Source organism: Penicillium citrinum, assembly GCF_028827155.1.
Source record: "Penicillium citrinum strain IBT 23319 chromosome Unknown utg000002l:1.0-3833315.0:1.0-3834789.0, whole genome shotgun sequence".
NCBI lineage: Eukaryota > Fungi > Ascomycota > Eurotiomycetes > Eurotiales > Aspergillaceae > Penicillium > Penicillium citrinum.
Window position 1 is genome coordinate 1,945,610 of NW_026622687.1, and position 25,749 is coordinate 1,971,358.

At 46.2% G+C, this 25,749-nt stretch overlaps 13 protein-coding genes across 13 annotated transcripts; 7 read left to right on the forward strand and 6 right to left on the reverse strand.

Moving 5' to 3' along the window:
- Nucleotides 1–229: 229 nt before the first annotated feature.
- N7469_002547 (uncharacterized protein) lies at nt 230–2,093 on the reverse strand (the record flags this gene model as incomplete). The annotated part of the gene is made up of 5 exons (XM_056641467.1): nt 230–469; nt 523–1,708; nt 1,767–1,837; nt 1,898–1,962; nt 2,033–2,093. The coding sequence occupies 5 exons, from the start codon at nt 2,091–2,093 to the stop codon at nt 230–232; spliced, it is 1,623 nt and encodes a 540-aa protein (XP_056503961.1).
- Nucleotides 2,094–3,254: 1,161 nt separating this feature from the next.
- Nucleotides 3,255–4,859, forward strand: N7469_002548 (amidohydrolase; the record flags this gene model as incomplete). Its single annotated transcript, XM_056641468.1, has 1 exon — nt 3,255–4,859. The coding sequence occupies one exon, from the start codon at nt 3,255–3,257 to the stop codon at nt 4,857–4,859; it is 1,605 nt and encodes a 534-aa protein (XP_056503962.1).
- A 231-nt stretch (nt 4,860–5,090) lies between these two features.
- On the reverse strand, nt 5,091–7,046 carry N7469_002549 (peroxisomal biogenesis factor 3; the record flags this gene model as incomplete). The annotated part of the gene is made up of 4 exons (XM_056641469.1): nt 5,091–5,871; nt 5,937–6,327; nt 6,396–6,745; nt 6,889–7,046. The coding sequence occupies 4 exons, from the start codon at nt 7,044–7,046 to the stop codon at nt 5,091–5,093; spliced, it is 1,680 nt and encodes a 559-aa protein (XP_056503963.1).
- A 1,323-nt stretch (nt 7,047–8,369) lies between these two features.
- Nucleotides 8,370–8,603, forward strand: N7469_002550 (uncharacterized protein; the record flags this gene model as incomplete). The annotated part of the gene is made up of 1 exon (XM_056641470.1): nt 8,370–8,603. The coding sequence occupies one exon, from the start codon at nt 8,370–8,372 to the stop codon at nt 8,601–8,603; it is 234 nt and encodes a 77-aa protein (XP_056503964.1).
- A 14-nt stretch (nt 8,604–8,617) lies between these two features.
- Nucleotides 8,618–9,313, forward strand: N7469_002551 (uncharacterized protein; the record flags this gene model as incomplete). Its single annotated transcript, XM_056641471.1, has 2 exons — nt 8,618–8,847; nt 9,130–9,313. 2 exons carry the CDS (start codon nt 8,618–8,620, stop codon nt 9,311–9,313), a joined length of 414 nt encoding a protein of 137 aa, XP_056503965.1.
- Nucleotides 9,314–10,875: 1,562 nt separating this feature from the next.
- N7469_002552 (sterigmatocystin 8-O-methyltransferase) lies at nt 10,876–11,286 on the forward strand (the record flags this gene model as incomplete). The annotated part of the gene is made up of 1 exon (XM_056641472.1): nt 10,876–11,286. The coding sequence occupies one exon, from the start codon at nt 10,876–10,878 to the stop codon at nt 11,284–11,286; it is 411 nt and encodes a 136-aa protein (XP_056503966.1).
- Nucleotides 11,287–12,218: 932 nt separating this feature from the next.
- N7469_002553 (uncharacterized protein) lies at nt 12,219–13,625 on the reverse strand (the record flags this gene model as incomplete). The annotated part of the gene is made up of 7 exons (XM_056641473.1): nt 12,219–12,342; nt 12,397–12,677; nt 12,735–12,841; nt 12,893–13,097; nt 13,159–13,265; nt 13,319–13,497; nt 13,576–13,625. The coding sequence occupies 7 exons, from the start codon at nt 13,623–13,625 to the stop codon at nt 12,219–12,221; spliced, it is 1,053 nt and encodes a 350-aa protein (XP_056503967.1).
- A 1,153-nt stretch (nt 13,626–14,778) lies between these two features.
- N7469_002554 (autophagy-related protein 101) lies at nt 14,779–15,715 on the forward strand (the record flags this gene model as incomplete). Its single annotated transcript, XM_056641474.1, has 3 exons — nt 14,779–14,857; nt 14,927–15,277; nt 15,528–15,715. The coding sequence occupies 3 exons, from the start codon at nt 14,779–14,781 to the stop codon at nt 15,713–15,715; spliced, it is 618 nt and encodes a 205-aa protein (XP_056503968.1).
- Nucleotides 15,716–16,796: 1,081 nt separating this feature from the next.
- yop1 (putative membrane biogenesis protein (Yop1)) lies at nt 16,797–17,864 on the reverse strand (the record flags this gene model as incomplete). Its single annotated transcript, XM_056641475.1, has 6 exons — nt 16,797–16,914; nt 16,979–17,036; nt 17,090–17,153; nt 17,294–17,302; nt 17,379–17,585; nt 17,811–17,864. 6 exons carry the CDS (start codon nt 17,862–17,864, stop codon nt 16,797–16,799), a joined length of 510 nt encoding a protein of 169 aa, XP_056503969.1.
- Nucleotides 17,865–19,441: 1,577 nt separating this feature from the next.
- N7469_002556 (uncharacterized protein) lies at nt 19,442–19,937 on the reverse strand (the record flags this gene model as incomplete). The annotated part of the gene is made up of 2 exons (XM_056641476.1): nt 19,442–19,479; nt 19,586–19,937. The coding sequence occupies 2 exons, from the start codon at nt 19,935–19,937 to the stop codon at nt 19,442–19,444; spliced, it is 390 nt and encodes a 129-aa protein (XP_056503970.1).
- Nucleotides 19,938–20,019: 82 nt separating this feature from the next.
- N7469_002557 (uncharacterized protein) lies at nt 20,020–21,047 on the forward strand (the record flags this gene model as incomplete). Its single annotated transcript, XM_056641477.1, has 7 exons — nt 20,020–20,030; nt 20,098–20,156; nt 20,237–20,316; nt 20,378–20,400; nt 20,466–20,494; nt 20,552–20,561; nt 20,627–21,047. The coding sequence occupies 7 exons, from the start codon at nt 20,020–20,022 to the stop codon at nt 21,045–21,047; spliced, it is 633 nt and encodes a 210-aa protein (XP_056503971.1).
- Nucleotides 21,048–21,694: 647 nt separating this feature from the next.
- N7469_002558 (putative 3-methylcrotonyl-CoA carboxylase, beta subunit (MccB)) lies at nt 21,695–23,522 on the reverse strand (the record flags this gene model as incomplete). The annotated part of the gene is made up of 3 exons (XM_056641478.1): nt 21,695–21,989; nt 22,086–22,199; nt 22,228–23,522. The coding sequence occupies 3 exons, from the start codon at nt 23,520–23,522 to the stop codon at nt 21,695–21,697; spliced, it is 1,704 nt and encodes a 567-aa protein (XP_056503972.1).
- A 570-nt stretch (nt 23,523–24,092) lies between these two features.
- On the forward strand, nt 24,093–25,679 carry N7469_002559 (isovaleryl-CoA dehydrogenase; the record flags this gene model as incomplete). Its single annotated transcript, XM_056641479.1, has 6 exons — nt 24,093–24,273; nt 24,327–24,414; nt 24,477–24,571; nt 24,638–24,873; nt 24,934–25,211; nt 25,262–25,679. The coding sequence occupies 6 exons, from the start codon at nt 24,093–24,095 to the stop codon at nt 25,677–25,679; spliced, it is 1,296 nt and encodes a 431-aa protein (XP_056503973.1).
- Between the last annotated feature and the right edge of the window lie 70 nt (nt 25,680–25,749).

Here is a 25,749-nt window from a genome sequence, read left to right on the forward strand (position 1 = left end):
CCTCTGGAGTCCTAGAAAGGCAAACCCAGGAGATACGTACGAAAATCTAGAGTCCTACAAAATACTTAATTTTGGACTATTGTAGTCGCAGCATCGGGAATATATCTAGGACATAACCGATTTGAGTTAATAAAAAATCATAAAAATAGAGAATTTCTCTTGCTACTATATTTCTCTCCGGCAAAACCAACGAACTTCAATAGTTCGTTGGTTTAGTGTTTGTCAATGTTCACAAGGCCGATAGTTGTGAACCAAAATGACGATATTTATGTGCCAGCTTAACTCTGAACACTTTCCCAAAGTAAATAAATATCAAGTTTCCCATCATGATAACCATTGTGATCAAGCCAAAGGTGATGTAGAACCAGTTCAAGCCGACACGGTCAACCCATGGCTGAAGAGCAAAGACAAAAACAGTAGAGATGACATTACGGACAAAAGTCAGTGCAACAACCGAATCTGCAATAATCTGGATATTTATTGAGCAATTGGGCTTCAGGTCAAAGGTCAAAAGGAACTTACATCGGTATATGCATCGGTCAAATAAGTGAGTGCGGCACTGCTGGCTGGAACAACTCCGAATGCGCTGACGCCGAGACCAAACGCCGGCAGAAGCCAATGAGAGCCATTATTCAATCCAATTCCAAACATAAAAAGTCCAGCAGGGACGAGTGGTGTAAATGCTAAGCAAAGCCAAAGACGCATCTCAGGCTCATAGATTCCCCCATTTCTCTTGGCAAGATAAAGAACGATCGAATCACTAAGAGGACCGCAAAAAATGGTTGCCAAGCAGGTACCAACAAATGGGGGAATTCCCATGAGACCAATTTGCGCTGACCCAAAATTGTAAGGTGGTAATGTCATGACAGAAGAAAGGGTAGTCACTGGAACTGTTGTGCAGGCGGTCATAACGCCATATTCAATAGCCATAAAAAGGACAGCGGGGATGCTGAACATAATTAGAAATGGTCTATAGCTATGTTTAGCTAGTTGACCGAACGACATTGGTGAGTTTGACCATAATGACAATTTCTGCAGGTAAGTTTTCTTCGGAATGGACCAGTCCACTTCGACCGGCTCATAAGGTACCGGTTCACGCTCACGCTTCGCGGTATCAATTTCTTCATGGCCCAGTGCCTCGGCATCTTTATCGGAGACTGGCTTTGGAAACCCTCTATCATTGATAGGGACCCCATCAATGGGCTCAATGGCAAACATCGTTTCTTCGTAGAAGAAGATGAAGACCATAAGCCCGACACCAAATAATATAGCCATCCACCACCATACCCACCGCCAGCCCTGGGAAAGGGTTATGAAACCTCCAGCAAGTGGTGCAAGAGATGTACCGATAGTCATGAACCAATAATAAATGGTATTCATAAGTCCTCGCTCGTGAACAAAATAAATATCGGCAACAGTCATCTGCACCATGACTTCTGAAAGTGCTCCGACGATACAGCTCAGGATATTCACAAGCATGAGATCAGCGACATTTTGCATGCGAGCTGACCAAATACTGATTCCGCATTGGATTGCTGTACTGAGAACGTAGATTGGTCGTCGGCCGAATTTGAGAGCAAAGGGGATGAGGAAGATACCCCCGATCGCTAAGGCACCACAGCCAGCGGCGTAACTATCGTTGAGTAGAGCGTAGCTAAATCCCAGTTCGAGATTCAGGGGACCCCAGGTAACGGTGGCGACGTTAATCCTGAATTCATCAGTTCTATTTCAAAATGGGCTTGGGGTGGGGTGTATTTATTTCTCACAAGGCCATGACCATTACAACATAGTATGACACCAGGCCGAAGTTCAGATGTTTCCTCCATCGTGGCCAATTCTGAGATTCTTTCGGTTAGCACATAGCTTCCCTTATGTATTGTCACTTTGGTATACTTACTAGGGGATCATTTGGGTCTTTGCTGGGCTTAGGCTCTAGGATCACCTCAGAGCCCGCACTGAGATCTGGTAAACTATCACGTTAACGAGGGAAGATGCGAAGGTATACGCCATCAAGTATTCCCGTGCAACATACCTTCTAGACGAACTGTTCCTGGTGGCCAGGTAGGATCTATATCTTGACTGTGAGGAGACATCGCCTTCCAAGTTCGTAGTGCTAGTATTCACAATGGTGGGAGAATACTGAGAGAATTTGAATTCTCGAGCAAGGGGTCATGGGATAGATATCCTGGGACGAAAGTCATTAAAAAACCATCCCAATGAGTCTTCGGTATAGTAAACGGCAGTCCAGGATGATAGCTCGACGCTGCCCTTATCATCATCGGCTGGAGAAGCCGATGATCTCTAACCATTCAACGTCGAGGTTAGCTGGGAAACGTGGAACAGCCCTATCCTGAAAAGGGAAGTTTGAAGCAACGACCAATAACAAGCGGGAATCAAATGAAGCTTATCATCTGTCGGAATCTGTCAATGCGGGGAAATAGAAATAGAAGATCTTTGGAGCCTGGGGTAATAAGATTTACCTAAGAGGATGAATTGCAAGTGTTGTTAAGAGTTATAATCTATTTTGGCAATCTCCACTGTTGTCTTCTAGCAGGAGACTACCTGTGTAGAATTTGATACAAATTTATGTTCTGATTTAACGAGTAGATCATATGAATATGGTATTACTTCACTTTATAAAAAGTTAAATAAGGCCATAAGGCCTCTTCTAGTCTTTTCCGTGGTGGAACTATTATGGCGGAACACAGTAGAAATGCAGTATCCAACAATAACAACAACAACCTACAACATGATCAAAACTTACCCTCGGAAATACCAAGGCAACCGTGATATTTCGGAGGATGATGATATTCATGGTTTACCGAATCGCCTATCTCTCGCATCTTGAACCCCCACAAATCCACGAAATAAACCAATGGCGTCAAATTGCGCCACTCCACAATTGTGACATCGCCTACCCATGCTGAGTCTTGGTATTGGGCCAATTAACAAGGAAGATGCTTGACTTCGCCTTCAATACATCCATTTTTAAGCTGCCGAGCTCGTATCTTTTAAGCTGATACGCAAATGACTCTCCAAATCCCTCCATTTCTCCGATTTCCATCATTTCATCTGCTACTCCCCTTGTGATATTCATTTGGGGAAATTTCTAGAGACCCGGGAATGTCACTAGTTTCCGATGCGCCCCACGCGAATGATTAAATAAGTAGGACTGCTAAAGTATCAAATCATCAATTGCTCTCCACGAAATCACAAATCAAATCTTGCGTTTCTCACAGAGGATTCTTTCAAAAATGACATCTGTCTTTCGCAATGGTCGAATTTTCTCGCCATCACTGGCCTCCGACAACGGTGACAATGAATTCGCAGATGGAATGATCATCGAGAATGATCGAATTTCATACGTCGGATCGCTAAATGATGTTGAAATTCCGAAAGATGCAAAGATGATCGATCTAGATAATCGCGTCGTGGTTCCGGGTTTCATTGATGCCCATGTTCATATTCTTCAATATGGCCACTCGTTGCGAAAAGTGAACTTGATCGAATGTACTTCTCTCGATCAAATTCGAGAAATGATCAAATCCTACGCGGAAGCGAACCCATCAGTTCCTCGAATCCTCTGCCGAGGATGGATTCAATCTTCTACCAAAGGAGTTGCTCTTGCGAGTATGCTGGATGATATAGATCCACGACCAATTTTCATCGACTCCTTCGATCTTCACTCCATGTGGTGTAATTCAGCTGCACTCGATGAAATGAAGGCACATACGGCTCCGGATCTTCCTGGCGGCACTATTCATCGGGATGAAAATGGACGGGCATCGGGTCTTTTGGACGAGTCTGCTCTGATGAATCTTGCTTGGCCATTCGTTGAGAATCTTTACTCCAGAGAAGACAAAGTCAGTGCCTTGGACCTTGCTGTCTCCTCATACACGGCTGCGGGCTACACCGGAGTAGTCGACATGGCCATGGATGAAGAAACATGGTCACTCCTCGAGGAATATCGCCGTGACAAGCTCGTGCCTTTCCACATCGCAGCCCACTGGCTTGTTCCATACACAGATGATCAACAAGCAAACTTCAGCTTCGTCGATAGAGCCATCGAGCTAAACGCGAAGTACACAGATCCCAGATTCACAGTCGTCGGGATCAAACTCATCTGCGATGGTGTCGTCGACGGATGTACCGCTGCCCTACTCCAACCATATACCGGAAAATCCGATCCAGTGGAACCAATCTGGCCGGCCGATAAATTAAAAGAAGTCGTTCAACGAGCCGACAAAGCCGGTATCCAATGTGCGATCCATGCAATTGGTGACAAGGCAATCAACCAGGCCATCAATATCTTAGCCGAAGTCGGAACTCCAGGCCGAAGACACAGAATCGAACATCTGGAATTGACGACCTCGGAGGACGCAAAACGTCTCGGTCAACTAGGAATCACTGCATCCGTACAACCCGTACACTCTGATCCAACTCTTTTCAAAGCATGGCCAACACTAGTTGGACCAGATCGATGCAAACGGGCCTTTGCATATAAGGAGTTTCTGGATGGTGGTGCGCCTCTCGCTATTGGTACTGATGCGCCTACTGCGCGCCATTTCCCTTTCCCTAATCTCTACAATGCCACCACCAGACGGTCAGCTCTTGAGCCTGAGACTACCAAGACTGTGAACCCTCATTTTGGACTCAGTCTGGCCGAAGCTGCTACTGCTGCTACCACTGGAGCGGCTTATGCACGATTTGCCGATTCCTGGACTGGGAGCTTGAAGCAAGGACTGAGTGCGGACTTTTTGGTAGTGGACATGCAATGGACGCCCGAATTACTTCTAGAAGCAAAGGTTTCTCAAACATGGTACAAGGGGGAGATGGTGTACGACGCTAAGCAGAATTGAAAGTACATTCATCCGAGTCGGCTGATAGTGAAATGATAAAAGTGGAAATTGTATGAGAATGAAATTACAGGGAACTCAACAATGCAGAGATAGTAGGAATGTACCTAGCAAGTATAGACATATAATCATTAGCCCGACCCAGTCTAAGACAGTGGCGCCTAGTGAGACAATATCACAGATGCAACAAGGGTATTGGCAAGAAACAGCAAAAAAAAAAAACAGCTATCCAAGTCAAGCCTCGGTCGTTGTGGTGGGTTGATCATCATCCGTAGCCTTGCCCCAGGCGCGCTCGAAGGCTGAATCTGCACCAGTCGCTGGGAGAAACTCCTGCGTCTGTTCTCTGGCCGCGGGCGAGACTAGCTCGGTTTCTGGCTCGTCCATATCAACAAGAACAGGGCCGCTCTGAGCAGGGTTCTCAGTCTCAATATCCCTGTCCACCATCATGGGAGAAAATGAGGATGAGCCCAGGTTCACCTGAGTGGCATCCCCTCCCTCTGTTGTAAAATCCTTGCGGCTAGCGCCAAGCAGCTCAAGATCAAAGTTGGAGCTATAGATCACGGCAGAGAAAGCCTCTAGCTCACGAACATTCTGCTCCATGGGTGCGAGGTATTCGTTAGGCTGATGTGTACCATTGCCAATGACGTGTGCTTGGCGAGCCATGACAGCAAGAAGATTAGCAAGCTTAGTCTTGCGCTCCGAGGAAGGCGGGATAACTGTGGCAATCGAGTCAAATGACTGGGGTGCAGTTTCGGGGACAGTAGCCGAGGTCTTAAACGCCTCGTTAGCGCACTTCTGGTCAACTAAGGTGGAGAAGCCCTCATTGTTAAGAAGTGTAAAGACAAATGAGAAAGAAGGTGAATCAATCAGATCAGCGGTCTCGTCAAGGAGATGACGAAGTTTGGACGCGGTCTGGGAGGAGGTTGGGTCTGCCACTCCCTCCACGCCTGACTCGCGTAGAACAGTCTCTTCCTCCTCTGTTGGTGGGAGCAGACATTGGAGCCATTTTCTAGAACTATTAGGAGATTCAAGTAAGCATTAGGGAATTCATAATACTAGAATACGGGATTTTATCCTTACCGACGCTCATCTTCCGTGTTACCTTCAACCTTCTTCCGGATTTGGAGGGTCAACTCCGATAACTTAGAGAGACTGATATCCTCACGTGGGTTGAGAGGGCCAAAGACCTCCTCCACGGCGGGCTGAACGCGTTGCATCAACTCCTGCCAACCACGGTGAAGTAGCCACCAGCTGAAAGCAAGATATCGTCGGTTGGTTTCGAAGTCATCCCCCAGGGTTTGGGTCAGATCGTCATCGTGGTCCTCAAGGCTGATAGTCGAATCAGCCGAAGGAGTGGCAAGGGATATGACGCTAGACAGGTAATTTCGGCGACCGAGCAGGTTGAGTTGGATACGGGTGAAGATGGTGAGCAACGAGAGAGTATAGATGAGGGTGAAGGACCGGGTGATTGCTGAGAATGGGTTAGTTGACAGCACATGGTTTTGATGACTGTATCCAGTCCAGTTTATTTGCACATACATGTGATTTTAACCTCGTTCCAAAGCTGAGTTTTGTTTCGCTTCACTTGAGGTTGTCCCTCCGTGTCCGCAGCCTCGCCCACTTGACTAGCATGCACATAGCCCTCGCTCTGGAAGCTGGAAAGACTTTTGCGGTCGTCCTCAGGCAAACTCGGAGATACAGAACTCATGTCTGAGCCCGTACCTTCTCCGGCACTGATGCGGGCCAGTCTCTCGGCCCGCTTCTTCTGTAGCTCCTTGGTGAGCTCTTCCACGGGAAGCGCCTCAATGACATTCTCGGTTGCGGTCGGTAGTAGGGCAAGGACAGTATAGGTGCAGTCGGTTTGATTTTGCTCGAAACGGCGTCGTAAACTGTTGATGTAGTCGGTTAGCCCAATGTGAACTCGATGTGGCTTGAGAGGAATTGGGTCCATCACAAGCTGGCGGTCACGCCGATAAAACAACAAGAGGCATCCAGTTCACAGAATGGGAATGGAGAGATAGCAATGACCTACTTTTCTCGTGCAATGCGATCACTGCTCATGCGCTCACGCGCCTCAGAGATCTTGGAGAGTAAGTACTGGCCAGCCAGATAGCCCGCGCCTAACACGCCAGCTCCGATCGCAAGACCCTTGCGATTGCGCTGAAACCAGCGCCTCGTGGCCCCAATCATGTTGGTGTGAAAGATGAGTTCGATTGATGGCAGGATGGCAGGTGATGATGCCAGAACCCGTCCATGTGCAACGGAGGGAAGTGGTCTTTGCCGATCGTTCGAGTCGGGGGGGAAGTTGGGAAGTTGGAACGGCCTCGGCTAGACTCAATGCGGAGAAGACTGTGATCGAACCGGTTTGTAAGTATTGAAAGTAGAGCAGTGCATTAGTGATATTTTGAAAAAAAGAATAAAAAATACGGATTTACTATATTTCCACAAAATACTCAGTAAATGATGCAGTTACTCATGACTGATCCTAAACAATAATCAATCAATCAGTAGATGCTCCCCTCAACCCCAGATTCGGCGTGGTAATAGCCTGATGAGGTAAGCTTGGCATGCCGCTTTAACCCCGGATCTATATAATTTGGAACATTATAGAGAAGTTTCATATATCAGGGTCTTTCACATATTATCAGTGGAAAGCCAATGGCATTCAAAGTGTTGTGTCACAAATTGACATTGCGGAAATATATGTGCTGTAGGGTCCACGGATGGACATTATAATCCAATATGACGACTTATAGACGCACAAAGCCTTTGAGATCTCTACAAAAGAGCATAAAAAGAAGTCCGGGGGGTATACCTAGGTAGGGTGGCTGAAGATGAACAGGGTGATGGGACATGAAGTCCAAATTCGCCAGTAGTATGCAAATTCAGGTTTCTGACAGAAGCAACCCAGATGGGATTCATGAGTAGCAGTTCCACATTCTAAATGAATTTGCTGATATTCATCGTTTAGCGCCGAGTCCTCAAACATCTTCACTGCGCCAGTCCGAGTACGCTGTCATTCTCATATCAGATCCTGTTCAAGGTTGACAGCATACTACTTCGTAGTAAAAGAGCAATTCCCCTTTTAAGTCGTTTTCGCTAATGCTGAACCACCTGTACTCGTTATTGACTTTCCTCTTGGCATCCAGAAGGATGTACTTGTGCAATTGGCTATCTGGCAGCTTCCATCAGCATCTTGGAGCAGCCATGTGGGTCTGTTTTCATCTATTTAGGCTTTGAAAGAACCCTGAAACATCAAATGGTCGCAGGGGTAAATTGATCAGGGTCTTTGCGACCCATAATAATTCTGTACGTTCGGCTCCTATGTATAGCTTCTAATTGTCATATTCAAGATGCTTTCGATCTTTAGTGTTGAATAATCTCTAATTTTCCTCCTATAAATGCCAATCTTCCCAACTGGCTCTTCGCAGCTTTCATTCTTTTCTAAATCAATCACCGCTCCCTTTTTATCTTCAAGTATCCAATATGATCCCAAAAATTGCATTCTTTACCATGATCGCCTTGGTCCAGGCACATACTGTTGCTTGGACCAAAGGCATGTACTGTCTGGGAGGGCCCGACCCTTCTACCGACGATCCAAACACAAACACCGCCGTCGCGCCACTATACAACCTCACCCAAGACAACTGGTGGTTTCAGCATGACCGCGGCTGTGATACTGCACCGCCGAAAAATGATGATATTCTCGAACTTCCCGCTGGGGGGGGGAATTCACCGTGGAATTAGCACACAACCGCGCCATGACTACACTTTCCTATGACGGAAAATTTACTTCGGCTTGGCCGGATGGAAAAGATCATGACGATAACTGGGCTGGTCCTGGAAGCCCACCTGATTGCATTCAGGACGATGGAGCAATGCACACAAACAATCAGTCGATGGCTGCCGGTACAGCGTTTGCTATTAGCTACCAATCTAACATGGCTAAAGTCACAATGGACAATCTGGTTGTGTTCACAGTCCAGGAACAGTAAGTATTTCCCAACACGAAGCAGAATGAAATATCTAAGCCAGAATCCCAGCACCCCGTGGAAACGCCTCACTACCTATGAGGTCCCCGATCTCCCTTCTTGCCCCGAGGGTGGTTGCACTTGCGCTTGGCTTTGGGTAAGTTGATATCCCTCAAGGACAATATAATCATAGCTAACAATTATTGAGGTTCCAAATGGTTGCGGACAGCCAAATATGTAAGTTCTCCTGACGTCAATCCTAAACTATCAGCTACTCGTACTAACCAATAGGCACAAAATAGGTACATGGCCGGTTACAAATGCAATGTGACTGGCTCAACATCGTCCAAAAAGGTCGCTACTGCCCAGGTGGCCAAATACTGCGAGGACAACAAGGATGGCTGTGTGAAGGGTGCTAAACAAATGATTGCTTTCAATCGTAAGATTTTCAGATCACGAAATCTCGTTCATAACATTAACGACTAGACCAGAACAAACCGGAAACAACGTCGAAGTGCCAGACGGGAAGACCCCTATGTACAACAAGGCTTGGGGATGGGAAACCGGTACGTTGATAGCCTTTTCAGTCCCGAGGAAAATTTTCAAGAGGTACTAATGTCTTTCGTGAATGCAAAAAGGTGCTCAAAATGACATTTTCGTTTAGAGATGTCATTTTTGAGCCGGACATGGTAATTCACTGTACCCGACAATCGGTACCAAATATTCCGTCGAGTTCGATCCTGTGTCGGATTGGACTGCATTGGATCAATATATCTTTTGAATGTTAATAGTGTGGGCTTGGCCATTTCCCCTCTCAAAGGAAACAATATTTTCGCTCTCATCATTCTACATATCCACTTATGACTGGCTGGTTCGGAAGACGTGATTACGGATATAGTGTAGCTTTGTTTTCAGATCTGAAAACCGAAGCTGGTCGGTCAATCCCAAGGATTCCAATAACTTCAGCCAGGGTGTTTACAGCAATGTCGGACGCTAACTGGCGTTGATTCTGAGGTGCCAGTGTCAACGGAAATCAATGGCAAAATAGTAGTGCCATCAACGCCTGCTAGGATTCCTAGAATTTGAGCACCTCTCTGTCTTAACCTATCATTGATCTGATAATTGAACACATGCATTTGGGAGTCCTGTGTAAGTTCCTACTGCGAACGCAGGTTGTATTACCGAAAAAGGGCGCCTAACGCGATGCATACCAGGATTTTGTCCCTTTTCCCAATGAAGACAGGGGTAATTCACTAGTATTGACCCGAGAGAGCCTTGCTTAAACTCCGAAAGATCGTATATTCCACCTGTTCCCAGTTTTAGACAGCAGTAGTTTGGTTCTGCGCTATAATTGCCTTGTCAATCAACTCAATCGTCTGCTATGGCTTCAAACAATAACAATCCCGGGGAAACATTGAGTGTTCTAATACTCAAATTACAAGACCTGGCACTCAAAATTTGTAACAAAGAAAATGAAGAAGCTCGAAGAGAGTGTCTCCAGATCAGTAGACGGCTGACGAGTCAGCTAGAAAGGCCTGAGAACATAGCCGTCGAGCTAGCTTATAATGTTTGTTTCGTTCAGGTTCATTGAACTTTTCATAAACGCATTGAGCGAACTAACCGTCCAAAAGCCTACACGATCCGCATGTGCACGAATAGCAATTGATCTCAATCTATTTAAGTAGATAGTCGAGAAAGGACCTATCACCTCTGCTGAACTATCACAGCTCTCTGGGGCCGAAGAGCTATTAATTGGTACTTTCATCGCTGAGATCAACTCACTAGAAGCATGTTAGAGTTACTAAAACCGCATACTCTCAGTTCGAATTCTACAAGTTCTATTCGCCATTTTCTTCGTCAAGGAGGTTGGTTTGAGAACGTGGAAAGCAACCACAGTCACAAAAGCCATGGCCAAGAAGGATATCGCGGCTGGTCATCGAATGCTGTCAGTTCAACCCCCCCGAAGCCTATTCTCCGTGTAACTCACCCCACGTTGACAAGTTTGATATTCTGTAATATCGTTTAGTTCCCAATTCCCAATTCCTGCCATGCAATCTGCCCCGACGTTTATTTCTCAAAATGGCTATACCTGCCCAGTCGATCATCGAAATGGAATCGCACAATTCGCCTTCAAGACGGAGAAGACTGGCTTTGAATATATCGAATCTATTCCCTCTTTGGCAAATGATTTTCATACGTCCATGGGTCATACTATGGGGGCTCGTCAATATTGGGTAGATTGGTACCCTGTGAAAAGTCAGATCCTGAACAGAGCCATGACCGATAAACCGTGGTTTGTCGATATCGGGGCGGGAATAAATCTCAATATTCTCGCATTCAAGAGGAAATATCCGCATGAGGGACGAATAATCTGGGAAGACCTACCAGGACTTACGAAAGAATTCTCCGATCTTGATACAGGCATTGAAATTGTCGAGTATGATTTCTTCACTGAGTAACCAAGTAAAGGTAACTTGTTCCCCTTCAGGACTAATCTACAGAATCGATTTTCTGACAAAATCAGGTGCGAGAGCCTATTTCTATCATCATATTCTGCATGATTGGTCGGACGAGAACTGCATAAGAATTCTTGAGAATGTCGTGTCAGCAATGACCCCTGATTATTCTAAACTTCTCATACATGACATGATTATCCCCGATCAAGGTGCTTCAATATTTGCAGCCGAGCTAGATATGACTATGATGGCATTCAATGGTGGCCTTGAAAGGACAAAAGTGCAATGGCGTGCTCTGTTGAATAGCGTCGATCTCCAGGGAGTGGATTCTGGGATCCGGTGGATGAAGATGATGGGATTATTGAGGCAGTAAGATTGTGATACAATGTGCTATAGTATACGCATTACTATCTCATATAAGAATTAATTCGTTATCGAGCTCTTGCTGATAGTTCTCCTATACTCAAAATGTCCGATATGCCCAAAATAGTTAACAGGATTACAATTTATTTAGTGAAAGTTTACTCTTAAGGAGGTGAATTGCAAAACTATACAAACGTACAGGATATCAAAAGTCCGACCATTATCAGATTCTGGTGGCTTCAAGCTTGTTTTATAGGTGCAACTTTGGTAGAAAGGTATCATTCCCATTGATATGGCACAAACCAAGTAGCATTGACACTGCATAAGCATGTGCGAGTTCTCATAATTTTAATCTTTCTTCAAGGTAGATCGACTTCCGTAAATTTTTTGATTCGACCATCTGATCTCATAAAGTCTTACAGCATCCAATGCCCTTCAAATAGGTGAAGGTGTGGCTTCCCAAGGAAAGAAAGGCCATCTTTGTACTACTAAGTACTATCATACATGGATCGCTGAATGATTGCAAGGTTTAATTCAGTGTGACGAACAAATCTACAAACATCAACATCAATCTAAGCACTGAGCTCTCCCAACATAGCTTCCACCTCACCATCAAAGTGATTCAGGAAATCATCAAGATCCCTCTCCGTGGTCCAGCCAAGACGATTGCGAGCGAAATCGGCACGAGCCCTCGAACTAGAAAGAATGAGTATAAAAGTCAAAATATAGGAATGAAGCAAAAACACCCACTTCGACGCAAGAGTAATCTCCACAAGGCTTTCATTCCCTTTTGTAATTGCCTCAGCTGCCTCCTTGAGACCGATCGAGCGGACATCATTCGTCGCCAAAAGACCTCTTTTATGCATGGCATCGGCAATACCCTGACTAACCTGAAGCCATGTATGCTCACCACTTTCGACGAAGAAAATTGCCTCCGCGCCTGAGGGCAGCCAATCTCGTTTCTCGATTATAGCGGTGAAAAGACGAAGATAGAAATCAGAGAGGTCATCGATATGCACATGATTCCAGATCTATGAATGTAGGTCAGTTGATATGTACCAGTGACAAAAGATAGATCTATTACAAACCCCTCTACCACTTTCAATCACGGCAACAAAGCCACGTCTCCGAGCTAAGCGTGCGAGGTTGGGAACCTGTTGACTCAGGGTTGCGAACGGACCTGATCCTTTTCCGTCTGCTAACCGTGAGAAAGGTTTCCAATTTTGGGAAGATTCGGTTAACTTACAAATTGTGGGCGGCACGACGATGTACGTTTTCACGCCAAGGTTTTTTCCAGTCTCGACGACGGTCACATCAGTCACACGTTGGCCGTAACGTTCAGGATTTCCCTTTTCCATCGCAAAAATGTTGTCTTTTTCATCGGACCAGATTTTCTCATCCTGTGGGGTACTTGTGTAAGGATGATCACCCAAGATCGAGGTTCCAGATGTCTGTAACATGTTAGTTATTCGATTCTGCATAAAGCCTCCTTGTTATCAAAGAGATACCCACGTGGATCATGTAAGTATCCATTCCAGTTGTTTTCTGGCGAAGTGCTAAACCTTCAATGAGGGCCTTTGCAGAACTATCATGGGATGCGGATGCAGCATTGATCACGACTATAATAGACTATTAGCAAAATCTGGACATTTTCATCGCGAATAGTTCATACAATTATGCTGAGAGGCTGCTTTCTTGCAACTCTCCAAATCATCCAGTCCGTCGAAGAACAACGGCTTCACTCCCATAGATTCCAACTTTGTCGCCTGCTCTTCGCGGCGAATGAGGGCAGATATGCTCAATTTCGACGCCATTGAGGACCCCAAGAGCTCTGCAAGGAATGAACCACCACTGATACAAGAAAAAAAAAAGGGGTCATTCGAGTCCTCCATTATTCTTCTTGTGTTCCGAGACCGGGAAAGCACTTACATGTATCCGGTAGCACCCAGAATGAGAACCTGTGTCTTGCTAGAATCCATTTTGAAACCTTTTTTTTTTTTGGATAAAGACTGCTCAAGATGAAAGAGATATTTCAATTTCTGTTCTTTCTGATGAAAAAAGGTATTCCCTGCCACTGGCACTTTATTTATAGAATTTCTCGCCATCTACTGTACTCCCCATCTATTCCCACGTTAGCATGACATCAAATACATACATTATTAATTCCCCCGAACGACCAAGATCTGAGATAGAAGTCTCCGGATTACCAATTCTCGGCCTGAAGCTTCCATTTTGAAGACTTTTAACGTGTAATAAGGCAAAAGAAAAAGTATATAAAATCCAGCTTGACAGGTTGGACCTTCCTCTACTTCCTGAAGATGCAGAGGCGGATTGCTAATCAAGTGGGGATTTTGTCGTCCAAAGCATTCAATGATTGGCAGATCCAAACATACTGTTTAATTCCTCATGAAAATTGGAATTACCAGAAGTCTTTGTTGGCTATACTTCAATAGAATTTCCATTATCATTTTCCTTCTCACATTTTTCTTTGAATTTATAACAGTATAACAGTAACTAAGATATATCATATGTGCTAATATAGTAATAAATTCCATACAATAATAAACTAGTTGAAAGCCAAAGTCGCTGATTGGCTTACTCACCGCATTGAAGCCAGTCACGATTCAAACGAGGGGATAAATCAGACACAGGCAGAATACATAACTCTTCTAATTTACCCTAGCAATCAACATATGTACCTTCTTAAGAGGATCCCTTTCAACCATCATCCCGATAGAAAAACAGAACCCCTTGCATACATTGCCACTCTTTCAATAAAAACATGCTCGGATCCAATCTTCCCCAACCAATAAAATCCCGATAAATCCCATTCGGCCCAGTCCGATGGCCGATAGAAACCGCCCCCCCCCGAAGAGGAGCGCATCGGCATCATCTCATCACTCCACCCAAGCAAGCTACGATTATCTGACCTCCCCTCACTCCATGATCACCACCACCACCACCACCACTTCACCACTCCCCTCCTCCTGTCCTCGCCCTCTTTGATCTCCAGCAATTTACTCCCTTCACCTCCGGCCGTTCCCTGTCGATTTCTTTTCGAGTTCATTCCAAAGAGCCGGATCTAGGCACTTTACCCGGTCCAACTGCTGGGCCGGTCCTTTGCGGGCGGGGATGGAGCCCCGCAAAACCCCTCCGGAGTACTTCCTGGAGATCTTCGCCGATACCACCACAGTTCGCGATGTGCTGAAGGGTAATTACTCAAATTGAAAATGACCAGCAGAAGGGTGTATTGTCATCATAGAAAACTAATCGTATCCAGGTGTTCTCAACCTAATCTTTTTCCACCGCTACTTCCCCTCCATTCGACCCGTCACCTTCGATGTCCTAGACTTCACTCTCCCTGCAATCAACGATGCAGATCTAGAAACACTCATCGAGTCTCGCGTGAGTGCGCTTGTTCGTCAGCATCTCTCTTCCGCTGCGGGTACGCAGGATGGAAAGGCAGGTGGGGGTGGAGGTGTTCGGGGACGAATCGCTGTTGAGTTCTATGAGAAGAAGAGGCGGCGATCCGGTATGTGGTTTGGTGGTCTTGCTGGTAAAGGGGAGGAGGAGGTTTGTTGGGAAATTTGGACATTAGATGTTACCATTGCGACGCCGCGGACTGAATCTGGTAAGTTAGTTTGGCTTTCCGGTCTCTATTTCCTTGTGATACCACGGATGTCAAGGGATGGTCTTATCAAGCTGTTGTCTTACCGGGTATTTCTTCTTTTTTCACTTTCTTTTACAACGGTTTACTCTGTTATAATATCCAGAGTATCTGCCTATGCTGAAAGTGCGAAATTGGAGATCCGACTATTTTATTCCCTCCCCGGTCGACTACCCTCTTATATCCAACAGATACTAACGAAATAACTGTCTAGAACGAGCTAAAGTCCGCAAGGCAATGGGAAACATGCTTCAGAAAGCTACTCTCAAAATCCTCAACGTCGTCAATAAAGACAAAGATCATATCCCACCAATTACAACAAGTGAATCAAACCCATTCCCCTATCGCATCGTCGTCAACCCTCGAACCGATGGCTGGGGTAATCGCATGGGTCTGTACTAGCCCGCAATATTGCTCGTGTCCAGGATCTGGACTCCAGGGACAGGCTTACTATGGGAATACTAGACGTGGAATGACTCACTTACTCAAGCAAGACAAATGCGACAGTGAACATGAAATCAATAGATGACTATTCTTGGCAGAGACGGGGTTGCAGTCAAGTCATCGTGCTTGACCAGACAAAGAACAGTCCAGCACTGGATTCGCAGGAAGACTGATGGCTATTTTTAATGGAGGCAGGACCTCATAGGAATTTACAAGGGTCTTGTGTCCTTGATCAATAATAAATATTTCGGCCCGAGTTATACTAGCTATTAAAGCTCTATCGCATGAATTCGCATGAATATAACTCGGAAACGATTTCTGCATGTTACGAACGACTTTCATGCGTACTGTTGTATTGAGCTTGAAGAGTTCAGCAGGGTCAGCGACTGTGAAGTAGCGTAGAATGTCCAAGTCTTCAAGGTTGCTAAGATATAAGGACAATTACCTACAATGCTGTTGCATTATCTGAAACACCTTTTGTTTCTGCCACTTTCTGCTACCCCATCGATTGGCGATGCAGGAGGCGATGTGAATAATAGACTAAGTGGTTTGGCGGTGTTTCGAGACAATGCAGCGCTACACCGGTGTATAAGCAGTCACCATACAAGATGCACGTATATGCAGAATATTGTCCAAGAAGCAAGTAGTTACGGGGCTATGTTCCTAATATATGAAACAACTGGCAAAAGCCAACATGCAACACCTCTCTGCCCGAAGGCAACGCTCCGAACAACGATTTCCCTCCACGACAAAAACACAATCAAACAGCATCCTCCATAAGACAATTCGATACAACCCCGGTCCGGTCAATATCCTCCGAGTAGATTCCGTCCAGTCATTTCAACTCTATTGTCATCATCCTCCAAGTGGCATTCGTTTACACCAAATGGTCTAGCCTTTGGTGCGCTTCGTTAAAAAGTAAAGTACCCAGTGACATGAAACATCAATTTAGATGAAGTCCCACGACACACGTTAGACTCTGGTCATGATACACAGCATTGAATAACATTCGCAACTGCATCAGCTAGAGGAGTACCGTTTACTGGGACTTGGCAGCGGCCTCGGCTTGAGCGCGAAGGTTGGTAGAGGTACCGGTGCTAGAGAAGAAGCGGCCAACAACGGGCTGGAGGAAAGAGTGGAAAACAATTTGAGCGCCGCTATTGAATGGTGAGTAATTTGGTCGATGACATAAGGGTTTATTATTGTATTGCGCAAACATACTTGGTCTGGGGCAGAGCCATCCAGAGGATCAGGACGAACTTGAAGATGTAGTAGAAGGCTGCGATAAGGTCAGTTTTTGTCGCGAGAATTGCGAGTCATCGGTGTACATACGGAACCAGTAGGCAGCGCTGATGGCGCTCTCAATGACGGTCAGGAAGGCAAAGACAACCCAGTACTATATTTTCATATGGTCAGTTGAACGATGCGCGAAGATTGGTATCACGTGGAGCTGATAAGGCCAGATCCGCGTGGACCGCGGTCCGGTGCCCGGAGCAGCTGGGAGGCTGGGATGGAATATGGATCATGGGAACATACAGTCAACCACTATATGGGAAAGAGTTGTTAGCATTTTTTTCAATTAAGGTTATACAAAGATTGTTTAGAATTGTGTAGATCTTACCTGAGTGTCATCCGCAGTGCCCGAAGTGAAGAGGGCCTGGAGGGAGTAGTAACCGGGAAGGAGGAAACCAGCGAAGTTGACAAGGAACTCGCCAGCGATGTTGAAGAAAACAAGGAAGAAGTAAACACCGACGAGACCCAGGATAACGTAGACCTTAGGGACGTTGGTCTGACGCTCCAGGTTGTTCAGAACGGGGTACTTGGAAAGCTATTATTCAGAAAAAGGCAATAGTCAGCACCAAATTATCGATAAGCCAGATATATCAATCCTGGACAGCAGTCGGGGATATCGTCCATGGCTCCCAAGCTGTAGACCTTTTCATCGCAGACCGTCGCAGCTCACGGAGAGCAGCAAACTGGGTGATGAGGGAAGGCTGCAGCTGGCGCTTCGCCAGCGAACGCACACAAGACGGAAACGAGAACAGGAACGAACCTCCTTGTCGAGCTGGGCAACGGCGTGCTGGGCACGATCCTGGAAAGAGGCCATTGTGAAGAGATAGGCTTCAAAATTCTTGAAAATGGAGCTTCGTAGATATGTTCGGATGACAATGGGATCGAGGGATGGGAGGAGAATGCAACCGGGTCGAGCTGGCGCCTTCGTGCCTCCGTGACCGTGCGGGAGCACGTGACCTCATGACGTACTCGGCGGTCAGACGTGCTTTAGGGTTAACCGCAGCAGTCGAGAATACAAGTACTTGGTCGAAAAAGAAGAACAGAAGAGTATAATTTGAATTGTGCATTATAGGATGAGTATATTTCTATTGATACAAACCATTTTTATGAGCATGTGTCCGATTTCTAAAGTCGTGGTGAAGTAGAATATCTCACGTGCTTTTCTTACCAAAGTAAATGCACAGTGATAGGACCTTTGCATGCAGAACACCTCGGGAGATACATGAGACATGGACTAGAACCTCCTCTGTGCATTTTGACGTCAGTACCCTTGGTCAGCAAGGACCAAATCAATACTAATGAGCATCTTGCATATAGTACAATCAATGTGATCGTTGCAGATTGTACATATGCCCAAAATCATAATTGTACCTGGCCTAATCTTAGCCTACTCTTGTAACTCCTTACCACCGGGCCTTCTCCCACCTGCGACGTACTTTCTCATCATGCAGATGACCTTTTTTTATAGAACACTATGCGGTAATGGGCAGGTCCATTGTCACATGGCTGAGCCAGAAATCCACCTATCTTGATGGCCCGATTGTAATTGCTCATCGATCTAGCATGGCTTGAATTACTCCGGTCCATCCAACAAGATAGAGAAAAAAAAAGCCAATGAATTGGATCTCTCTTTAACAAGTGATAGCTACTAGAGATACTTATTCCATTCAAACCATATTCTTTCTTCTTTTCAAGCTTATGTGCGATGGAAAGACTCAGTTGCGGTGGCATCACGTGCTTTTGTAGATGTACATGGGACGTGATACATTCAATTTGATATTCCAAGTTGAACAAAGCAGAAGTAACATCAAACAGAAAAAGCGGATATTTAACCAGCACTTCCCGTCATATTACCCAGAATCCCAAGTATATTTTCCTTTTTTTTCAGGCTGCATATACCCGGCATTCAGGCTTCGACTTCTTCAACCCCGTAATTAACCCGCGGCTGACGGAACAGGTCACAATTGGACCATTCACCAAGCGACTACGAAGTACTTCCCATCGGCACTGTCATTCTGCCGGATTCTTCAGCCATGCACGATTCTATCATCGGTGGAGTAGTGCCCGAGTGGTCTTGTCTGGGATTGAGTGCGGGAAACAAAAGGAATATCATCTTCACCGCCAGCACTATACATACAATGTAATATCCAAGAGATAGTTAATGGGAATAGTGGAGAGCATGTACATAGCATAAAAGGATTGCAAACAATACCGAATCAGGTCACTTACACTCACGAGTACAGTGATCCATTTATACAGTACATAAATTGTAGTCCATTTTCTGTGCAGTCTATTGTAATTTTCTGAGTTTTTCCCCTGTCTTCTGGCATCGCCCTAGTTCGGCCCGCACAAATAAAGGCTTTGGCTCTGGAATCTCCCCTCTTCGAGTCGTCAATTATACTCTCTCTCCCTCTCTCCCTCTTTCTTCACTGCTAAGGTTTTCTCTCCCTTTTTTTCTTTCTTCTTTCTTGCTTGATTTCCCCCCCAATTTTCTATCACACGCACTCATTCTCTCCCTTCTCCCCATTCTCTCACACTCATCTATCCATCTCATCCCCACTCCAAGTGGCGCCGTGGGCCGACAATCCCATTGAGACGTCCGTGCGTGCCAGCCAGTCCGCCATTGGAAGACCGATGTAACCGATTCCACCTCCTTGAACTCCTCATCGGCTGGTCCATCGTGCAATTGAAGCTTCTCTCGCGGTATACGGTGCGACTGATTACTGCTTCTCTCGTCTGCATCTACGATTCCTCCTCCCCCTTCCGTCTTCGTCACCGCCATCCCCTTCCCTCGTTCGTCAACAATAACACCATCCTCGCCCTCATCCTCGTAACGATCTAGACCCGTGCGATTGGTCATTCCTCTTTTTTCATCGTCTAATTCCATTACCGCGCGACTCGATAACAACCCCACGAGAAGAAGCAAAGCGAAGAAAGGACAGAAAGAAACGAAAAAAAAATCTGCATTCATGCGTCCGCAGTAAGTTGTCTTGGACTTGATCCTCAGCCAAGGCCAATGCAGCTTCTAATTGCTTTGTCGCGCATAGACGGGAATATCATATTGTTGTTCTGGGTGCTGGAGGTGTGGGAAAGAGCTGTTTGACTGGTACACACAATCCCCCTACCGTTTGGACAGCGATGCTGTGATGGTACCGCGTGGATTCATAGAAGCTCATACATTAACAGCTCAATTCGTTCAAAATGTTTGGATCGAAAGCTATGACCCCACCATCGAGGATTCATACCGCAAACAGATCGAAGTTGACGTGAGTGATCTTTACAAGAAGTCGAATTGACATACATAAGACTGACAAATTGCGCTTTCAGGGTCGACAATGTATATTGGAGATGTAGGTGTCAGTGCTTAAGATCAAAGATCCATACAAACTAACCATTCTCGCGCGCCCTTCTCCAGTCTCGACACAGCAGGAACAGAACAATTCAGTAAGCACAATGTCAACCCTTTCCCACCAGAAATTCAAAGCTAACAATATTCCTCAGCCGCCATGAGGTATGCCCTTGACCCCGTACACCATAACGAAAGTCTCGATCAACAAAATCTGACCCAACAACCAGAGAACTATACATGAAGCAAGGCCAAGGATTCCTACTCGTCTTCTCAATTACAAGCGCCTCCTCCCTAAACGAACTCTCCGAACTCCGCGAACAAATCATTCGCATCAAAGACGACGAGAAAGTCCCCCTAGTAATCGTCGGCAACAAATCAGATCTAGAAGAAGACCGTGCCGTCCCACGAGCACGAGCCTTCGGACTCTCCCAAAACTGGGGCAATGCCCCTTACTACGAGACCTCAGCCCGACGCCGCGCAAACGTAAACGAAGTCTTCGTCGACTTATGCCGACAAATCATTCGCAAAGATCTTCAAGGGTCTGGTGGAAGTGATTCTTCTCGCAAGCGCGAGGGATCTACGAAAGATCGAAAGCGAGATAGAGATAATCGGTCCCAGCGTCGAAAGAGTCCATGCGTTATCCTTTGATGAAATATGTCCCTGATGATATCTATTGCCCACTCCCATTCTGTTCTACCCCCCTTTGATTTTTCTCGACCTTAACGCTCTTCTTTCCCCCTTTTTACTGGACATCTGAATTCCATGCTGGAAAACTGGACCGTCCACCTTCAGTCACGCTGCCTCCGCATCCACGCTTGACGTGTCCAATGATGTTTTGACCACGCTTTATCCATCTGCGCCTCTACATAGAATGATGCGTCGCCGCCATTCATCACATATTATACCATTGTCCTGCTGTTTTTGTTCTTATCATTACCCTTTCACCCCTTCTTCTCGCTATTCTCATTTTACTCTATTCTTATCTTCTTCGGCGAAGCTATATATCAAGCCTAGCTTCCCTTTCTATCTCATTCTTACATACTATGGGTCTTGGAATTACGGGCTACGCCACAAAAGTCATGAATAAAAAGTGTTTGTATTTGTCTCTTTTTCTTTTCTTTTCACAATTTCATCTTTTCTGGGATACATTTCTCTCGCTCTTACTCGATGATACAAAACGCAGCAAGAGAATCAGAAGCTCAAACCTCGGAAACCCCCCAAAAAATAACATACTAGATTGAATAGACTGTCCCAATCATGGCTCTATATTTATCTTTCCATATTCCATAATCTTATTACATTCGGAATACACCAAATCTCGTCTGAATATCTGGCTCAGCCTTACCACTCACAGCAGCCGCCAATCCAAGACCAAGCATCTTTCTCGTTTGCGCCGGTGGAATCACACCATCATCCCACAGTCTGGCCGAGGAGAAAACTGCCTCTGATTCATGATCAATTCGAGCTTTCAGTGCCGGATCCGCGGATCGACCAACAGCTTCCATGACTGAGGATAATTGTTCTGAACCCATAACGCCAATCTTAGCATTAGGCCACATGAACATCAAACGCGGAGAATATGCGCGGCCACTAAGATAGAGGCAAAAAATTTCAGAATTAGCTATGATCCATAAAGGGAATTGACGGGTTGTAAAACATAGTAGAACTCGAGAGATGCAGACTTACCACATGCCATAGTTACCAGCACCAGCACTGGAACCAAAAACCACCGTAAATTTAGGAACATCAGCACAAGCAACAGCAGTCACAAGCTTAGCTCCATTCTTCGCAATCCCCCCCCTTTTCAGCATCAGCACCAACCATGAACCCCGAAATATTCTGTAAAAAGACCAATGGAATCCGACGCTGAGCACAAAGTTCAATGAAATGCGCACCCTTAAGCGAGGACTCCGAGAACAAAATCCCATTATTAGCTACAATACCGACGCGATGTCCATGGATCCGCGCAAAGCCCGTAACTAACGTAGATCCGTAATCGCGCTTGAATTCGGCAAATTCACTCCCATCAACGATACGAGCAATAACTTCATGCGCGGGAATTTGACGACGAAGATTTGTTCCGACGATACCGTTCAGTTCTTCGGGATCATAAATCGGTTCTTTAACGGTGATATCTTCGAGTTGGGCTGGGAGTTTGGTAGGAAGGTAGTTCAAGTTCGCGACACTTCGCCTCGCTAATACGAGAGCGTGAGCATCGTCGACAGCAAGGTAATCAGTTACACCAGAGATACTGGAATGTAATTGTCCACCGCCCAAATCCTCTGCCGAAACGACTTCACCCGTCGCGGCTTTAACGAGTGGTGGCCCCGCGAGGAAAATGGTACCTTGGTTCTCGACAATAATTGTTTCATCGCTCATGGCGGGTACGTAGGCGCCGCCAGCAGTACATGGACCCATGACGACTGAAAGTTGTGGGATACCAAGCGAGCTCATTCGCGCTTGGTTAAAGAAGATCCGGCCGAAGTGGTCTCGGTCTGGGAAGACATCTGCCTGGTGAGGAAGATTGGCACCGCCCGAATCAACGAGGTAAATGCACGGAAGTCTATTCTCTTGAGCGATTGCCTGAGCGCGAAGATGTTTCTTTACCGTGATCGGGTAATATGTGCCACCCTTCACGGTACTATCGTTTGCAACAATCATACAGTTGACTCCTTCCACCGTGCCGATTCCAGTGATGATTCCACCGGCTGGAACATCTTCATCGTACACTTCGTGTCCGGCTAGAGGGGACAGTTCCAGGAAGGAAGTGCCGGGGTCGATGAGGGCGGAAACACGATCACGAGGGAGCATTTTGCCTCTGGAAAGATGTTTCTCACGAGCCTTTTCTGGACCTCCTTGTGCAATTTTGCCGTGTAAGCTGCTCATTCGGTCGAGGAGTTCTTGCATCTGCTGGCTGTTCTCTTGGTATTCGGGTGAAGAGGTATCGACAGTAGTCGGTAATACTGAAAGGGCGGAGGCATGGTGTGGATGTGTATAGCTGGCGACTGTCCTAGAATTTGAGCTGGAGAGACTCTTCAGCGCCGTGAAATGTCCTGGACGATAGCTGCGAGGGATAACTCTCGAGCCCAAGCTCCGGAGGACAAGCGGGGAAAGGGCGCGCATTGCGGGGGAATGGGTGTAGATTATTATGGGATATGAGCTTTGAATGTGAGCCTTGAAATGATGCTTTTGGCTAAATGCCCTTAATCATTGCATATTCCTGGCAGAAGTTGTCGAGGAAAGAAGTCAATGGGGGTTTTGTGGTGGAAAAGCAACGAGACGTCAAAAGATCCCCCGACTTTCCCCAGACGTGCGGAGGTGCGACGATTGCCGCTTCTACCCGCAGTTGTCATCACCGCCTCCAAAGAAGATGAAGTTGACAAGTCGAGGAAGATGTTTGTTGGAGAAGATATTTGTGGTTGAATAGCTACAAATACACTGTAGCCTTGGTTAATTTATTACATTAATTTGGCATATTTGAAAGAAAACCATTTGGTCGGCAAGAGATTGTGTATCAAGCAAAAATATGCTAGCATGCGGTATAGTTGCATGCTTGTGTTCCGCGCCGACGACTGCCGCCTTCTCCCCTCCGCATTCAACTTTCTTTTAAAGTAGTTCGGCGCCACTCTTTCTCCAAACTTGATCATCTACAAGAAAAAAAAATCACCAAGTGCATTGTGCCAGCTATTGAAGATGGCCTCCATTGCTCTTCCTTCCCTCCTCCGCACCTCCGTCCGCTCTCTACGCCGAGGTGTCGTCCCCGCATTCTCCCCAGGTTTCGTGCGGAGCGTGTCAACGAAGCACCCTGCAGGCTTCGAACCTCCTACGGAAGATGACCTTATCGAATTGAGAGAGCGTGTCCAGGATTTCACGAGTAGGTGGTCAAATACACTGGGATTGGTCTGTATCTCACTAACCCCGCTTTAGGACGTGAGATTCCAGCCGAGGTTGCGGCGCGAACGGATGAGCAGAATAACTTTCCTCCCGAGATGTGGAAGAAGCTAGGGGATGCTGGGTATGAAAACCATACTAAATGAACCATTTATCTATGCCGCTAATCAAAAATTCATTGTGCAGATTTCTTGGTGTCACGGCAAATGAAGAATATGGTGGCCTGGGAATGGGCTATCAAGCTCACTGCGTTGTGATGGAAGAATTGAGCCGAGCTTCTGGTATTCTTCCTTCGCTCTTTTACCGTGGTAGAACCCTGAAATTTCTCTAATGGCATATTTCCACAGGAAGTATCGGTCTCTCATATGCCGCCCACTCACAACTCTGCGTCAACCAGCTATCTCTCAATGGCTCGCCCGAACAAAAAGAACGATTCCTCCCGGGCCTACTCTCAGGCGAGAAAATTGGAGCTCTCGCAATGTCCGAGCATGGCGCTGGATCTGACGTCGTCAGCATGAAGACTACTGCTAAATCAGTAGATGGGGGTTGGGTATTGAATGGTACCAAGATGTGGATCACAAATGTCAGTGGCTATCTTATTCTACATCTTGAATCTATCTCTCACAATAGATCCAATATCTAGGGACCTGATGCGGATTTCATCGTGGTATATGCCAAGACTGAACCAGAGGCTGGCTCAAAAGGGATCACGGCCTTCGTGGTTGAGAAAACCTTCAAAGGATTCTCATGCGCCCAGAAGCTCGATAAGCTGGGTATGCGCGGGTCCAACACCGGCGAGCTAGTTTTTGAAGATGTCTTTGTTCCCCATGCAAATGTTCTAGGCGAGCTGAACCGAGGTGTCAAGGTGTTAATGGAGGGTCTTGATCTTGAACGCTTGGTACTCAGTGCAGGACCACTAGGGTATGTACAACCGTTTGGAAGCGCGGTATCTCATTACTGACATTTTTCAGAATCATGCAAGCTGCCCTTGATCTGGTCCTTCCTTATACTCACGTTCGAAAGCAATTTGGCACCCCCATCGCACACAACCAGCTGATTCAGGGTAAGCTCGCTGATATGTATACCAAGCTGGCTGCCTCCCGGGCATACACCTACAGCACAGCACGAGAAGTCGACAACGGAGCAGTTGCACCTGGTCAAATGGTCATCCGCACCCAGGATTGTGCCGGCGCGATCCTATACGCAGCCGAACGCGCGACAGAATGCGCGCTGGATGCTATCCAGCTGATGGGTGGAAATGGCTATATCAATGAGATACCGGCCGGACGACTTCTCCGTGACGCCAAGCTGTACGAAATCGGTGCTGGCACAAGTGAAATTCGACGCATGGTCATTGGTCGTGCATTCAACAAGGAGTATGCGCAGTGAAGATTCGTGAACAAATAGAGATACCTACGCAATGCAATCAGGAAGAATGAGTCTTTTGACATGTATAGTA